Genomic DNA, 5,000 nt, shown 5'->3' on the forward strand with positions numbered 1-5,000 from the left:
ACACCTCCTCTACACCCTCCTCTACACCCCTCTACACACCTCTACACCCCTCTACACACCTCTACACCCCTCTACACCTCCTCTACACACTTCTACACCTCCTCTACACTCCTCTACACCCTCTACATCCTCTACACCCTCCTCTACACCCTCTACACCCTCTACACCCCTCTACACACCTCTACACCTCCTCTACACCTCCTCTACACACTTCTACACCTCCTCTACACTCCTCTACACTCCTCTACATCCTCCTCTACACCCTCCTCTACACCCTCTACACCCCTCTACACACCTCTACACCTCCTCTACACCTCCTCTACACTCCTCTACACCCTCCTCTACACACCTCTACACCCCTCTACACCTCCTCTACACCTCCTCTACACTCCTCTACACTTCCTCTACACCCTCCTCTACACCCGCCTCTCCACCCCTCTACACCCACCTCTCCACCCCTCTACACCCTCCTCTACAATGCCTCTACACCCTCCTCTACACCCGCCTCTCCACCTCCTCTACACCCCCTCTACACCCGCCTCTCCCCCCCTCTACACCCGCCTCTCCACCTCCTCTACACCCCCTCTACACCTCCTCTCCACCCCTCTACACCCTCCTCTACACCTCCTCTACACCTCCTCTACACCCCCTCTACACCCCTGTACACCCTCCTGGTTGACCAGTTTACCGTGGGTTGGTTAGTTGTTGACCAGCGTGTCTCCACCAGGCACCAACGACAAGCCGGGCGGTCGTCACTACGTCCTGCGCTGGACGTCTCCTCAGGTGGTCAAACAGACCAGCGTCCCGCTGACGGAGTGGAAGTACCCCTACATGGGCTGACCGCACCGCTGTCCTCCACCCGTCCTCCACCCGTCCTCCACCGCTGTCCTCCACCCGTCCTCTACCCGTCCTCCACCGCTGTCCTCCACCCGTCCTCCACCTCTCCTCCACCGCTGTCCTCTACCCGTCCTCCACCTCTCCTCCACCGCTGTCCTCTACCCGTCCTCCACCTCTCCTCCACCGCTGTCCTCCACCCGTCCTCCACCTCTCCTCCACCGCTGTCCTCCACCGCTGTCCTCCACCCGTCCTCTACCCGTCCTCTACCCGTCCTCTACCCGTCCTCTACCCGTCCTCCACCTCTCCTCTACCCGTCCTCCACCTCTCCTCCACCCGTCCTCCGTCAATAAGTTGCACTGATTTGCACTCAGCCCAGAGATGAGGATGAGGAGGATAATGATGATGATGAAGATGATTATGAAGATGATGATGATGATACTACTGTAGATTTCTATGTGTGAATGTGAGTCTCCAGTTTGATTGGTTCAGTCTCATGTTTTTATCCAGATTCAATAAATAACTTTGATCAATGTTTCTGTGTCCTTTGTACACACACACACACACACACACACACACACACACACACACACACACACACACACACACACACAAGCGTCATAAAGACTGAAGCGTTTTGTTGTCGAGGTCAAACGGTGTGTCTGCGCGTGCGCAGACGCGCAACGGCTCAGTTTGTCCCTCCAACGTTCCGTAGCTCCGCTGACAGCTCGAGACCGATTTAACTTCAGACCGCAAGACCAGAACCAGGACTAACACCAGGACCACGACTAACACCAGGACTAGAACCAGATCGTGGGACCGGAAGCGGCCCAGCGGGGCTCCTGGAGACGGAACCGAGCGGTAGGTGCTCCTCTTAGCATGCTAGCATGCTAGCTTCAGTTCACCCCGTCAAACACTGACCGAGGATCCGGTACCGACAAGACCCGGTCCCAGAGAGCCTAGAACCCCCCGACAGAGTCTAGAACTCCCCGACAGGGAGCCTAGAACCCCCCGACAGAGTCTAGAACCCCCCGACAGAGAGCCCAGAATCCCCCGACAGTGTCTAGAACTCCCCGACAGGGAGCCTAGAACCCCCCAACATGGAGCCTAGAACCCCCCGACAGAGAGCCTAGAACCCCCCAACATGGAGCCTAGAACCCCCCGACAGAGAGCCTAGAACCCCCCAACATGGAGCCTAGAACCCCCCAACATGGAGTCTAGAACCCCCCCGACAGAGAGCCTAGAACCCCCCAACATGGAGCCTAGAACCCCCCGACAGAGTCTAGAACCCTCCGACATAGAGTCTAGAACCCCCCCGACAGAGAGCCTAGAACCCCCCGACAGAGAGCCTAGAATCCCCCGACAGAGTCTAGAACTCCCAGACAGGGAGCCTAGAACCCCCCAACATGGAGCCTAGAACCCCCCGACAGAGAGCCTAGAACCCCCTGACAGAGAGCCTAGAACCCCCCGACATGAAGCCTAGAACCCCCCGACAGAGAGCCTAGAACCCCCCAACATGGAGCCTAGAACCCCCCGACAGGGAGCCTAGAACCCCCCAACATGGAGCCTAGAACCCCCCGACAGAGTCTAGAACCCTCCGACATAGAGTCTAGAACCCCCCCGACAGGGAGTCTAGAACCCCCCCCCCCAGGCCCGAGAGAGCCTAGAACCCCCCCCTCCAGAGACATAAGAACCTGTCACAGGGTTTTGGACTCTGGAAACGTGTTCATGTTTTTATTTGTTTGTTGTGAATAAACATTTAAAGAGGATGATGAAGATGATGATGAGGAGGAGGAGGATGATGATGGTGTTCTCTCAGCAGGTCACCATGAGTTCTAAAGGAGGAACCACGTTGACGCGTCGCAACTTTCGACTGTCATCAGACGACAAACACCGAAACACAGGTACACCTGAACTCACCTGAACTCACCTGAACTCACCTGAACACACCTGAACACACCTGAACTCACCTGAACTGTTGTTGTTGTTGTTATTGAGTTGTTGCATTGTTGTTGAGTTGTTGTTGTTGTTGTTGAGCTGTTGTGTTGTTGTTGTTGAGCTGTTGTGTTGTTGTTGTTGAGCTGTTGTGTTGTTGTTGTTGAGTTGTTGTTGTTGTTGAGCTGTTGTGTTGTTGTTGTTGAGTTGTGTTGTTGTTGATTTGATGTTGTTGTGTTGTTTTTGAGTTGTTGTTGATTTGTTGTTGTTGTCGATTTGTTGTGTTGTTGTTGTTGTTGAGCTGTTGTGTTGTTGTTGTGTTGTTGAGCTGTTGAGTTGTTATTGTGGTTGAGTTGTTGTTGTGTTGTTGTTGTTGAGCTGTTGTGTTGTTGATTTGTTGTTGTTGTTGTTGTAGTTGAGTTGTTGTTGTTGAGCTGTTGTGTTGTTGTTGGGTTGTTGTTGTCTTGTTGTTGAGTTTTTGTGTTGTTGAGCTGTTGTGTTGTTGTTGAGTGGTTGTTGTTGTAGTTGAGTTGTTGTTGTTGTTGTTGTTGTTGAGCTGTTGTGTTGTTGTTGTTGAGTTGTTGTTGTTGTTGAGCTGTTGTGTTGTTGTTGTTGAGTTGTGTTGTTGTTGATTTGATGTTGTTGTGTTGTTTTTGAGTTGTTGTTGATTTGTTGTTGTTGTCGATTTGTTGTGTTGTTGTTGTTGAGCTGTTGTGTTGTTGTTGTGTTGTTGAGCTGTTGAGTTGTTATTGTGGTTGAGTTGTTGTTGTGTTGTTGTTGTTGAGCTGTTGTGTTGTTGATTTGTTGTTGTTGTTGTTGTTGTAGTTGAGTTGTTGTTGAGCTGTTGTGTTGTTGTTGTCTTGTTGTTGAGTTTTTGTGTTGTTGAGCTGTTGTGTTGTTGTTGAGTGGTTGTTGTTGTAGTTGAGTTGTTGTTGTTGTTGTTGTTGTTGTTGTTGAGCTGTTGTGTTGTTGTTGAGTGGTTGTTGTTGTAGTTGAGTTGTTGTGGTTGTTGTTGTAGTTGAGTTGTTGTTGTTGTTGTTGTTGTTGAGCTGTTGTGTTGTTGTCTTGTTGTTGAGTTTTTGTGTTGTTGTTGAGTTGTGTTGTTGAATTGTTGTTGTGTTGTTGTTGTTGTTGAGCTGTTGTGTTGTTGTTGAGCTGTTGTGTTGTTGTTGAATTGTTGTTGTTGGGTTGTTGTTGTTGGGTCCGTTTCACGAAGCAGGTTTAAGGATTACCCCAGGTTATTGAACACCGAGTTGAGGGAAATGCGGGATTTTCCGTTTCACAGCAGGAGGTAACTCAAACCGGAGGAAGCGGGGTAACTCAAGCCTGTTTCACGACGGGAGGTAACTCAAACCGGAGGAAGCGGGGTAACTCAAGCCTGTTTCACGACGGGAGGTAACTCAAACCAGAGGAAGCGGGGTAACTCAAGCCTGTTTCACGAAGCGGTGTAACGTCAACTCCCGGTCAGTTACCGGGGCAACAGACGCTCTAGAACTAACCTGGTCGGGAGCAGGTTTTTGTCAGTGAACACGGAGTTTTGCTCTGGCTCCGCCCCCTTTCAGACGGGCACGGGATTTCATTTCCTCATTCAGCGGGGGAGTTTTGGTGAAACAGTTCTGCAGTGCCTTATTCCAGAGGCAAATTACACGTCAACTTTATTCCCTCAATATGGAATGTGCTTTTGATAATGATCCGATTGATGAAGGTGCAGCATTACTTCGCCCAGAATTTAATATTCGCATCATCAGACCAGAGATGTACTGGCATTTCCAGACACCTTCCTTTTTGAGCGGTACGTTTTACTGCAGAGACCATTATGTACATCCACAGTTTAATCGCTCTGTACATTAGCAACATCACCAGCTGAGCCTTGCCCTGACGTCATAGCAGATATTGTGTGTTGCGCTGCGTTTCCTCGTAAATGGCAGAGCTGTCAGAGACACCATATGACATCATCACTTCGGGGTCTGACCACCACCACCACTACCACCACCACCACCATCACCACCACCACCACCTCCACCACCACCTCCACCACCACCACCACCACCACTACCACCACCACCACCATCACCACCACCACCACCACCTCCACCACCACCTCCACCACCACCACCACCACCACTACCACCACCACCACCATCACCACCACCACCACCTCCACCACCACCTCCACCACCACCACCACCACCACTACCACCACCACCACCATCACCACCACCACCACCACC

The 5,000-nt window shown here is 51.4% G+C and overlaps 2 protein-coding genes across 2 annotated transcripts in view; both read left to right on the forward strand.

Annotated features, from left to right (window-relative positions):
* aldh4a1 (aldehyde dehydrogenase 4 family, member A1) overlaps positions 1-1,368 on the forward strand; it is an 11,014-nt gene extending 9,646 nt beyond the window's left edge. Inside the window, 1 exon segment of the mRNA XM_080521683.1 lies at positions 728-1,368. Coding sequence (XP_080377809.1) covers positions 728-840 — 113 coding nt within the window. The 3' untranslated portion in view covers positions 841-1,368.
* Positions 1,369-1,526: 158 nt separating this feature from the next.
* rnf123 (ring finger protein 123) overlaps positions 1,527-5,000 on the forward strand; it is a gene marked incomplete at its 3' end in the record, with an annotated part of 18,441 nt that continues 14,967 nt past the window's right edge. The window contains 2 exon segments of the mRNA XM_080521687.1: positions 1,527-1,695; positions 2,657-2,738. Coding sequence (XP_080377813.1) covers positions 2,663-2,738 — 76 coding nt within the window.

The sequence above is a fragment of the Blennius ocellaris genome (genome assembly GCF_963422515.1).
Source record: "Blennius ocellaris genome assembly, contig: SCAFFOLD_129, whole genome shotgun sequence".
Taxonomy (NCBI): Eukaryota; Metazoa; Chordata; class Actinopteri; order Blenniiformes; family Blenniidae; genus Blennius; species Blennius ocellaris.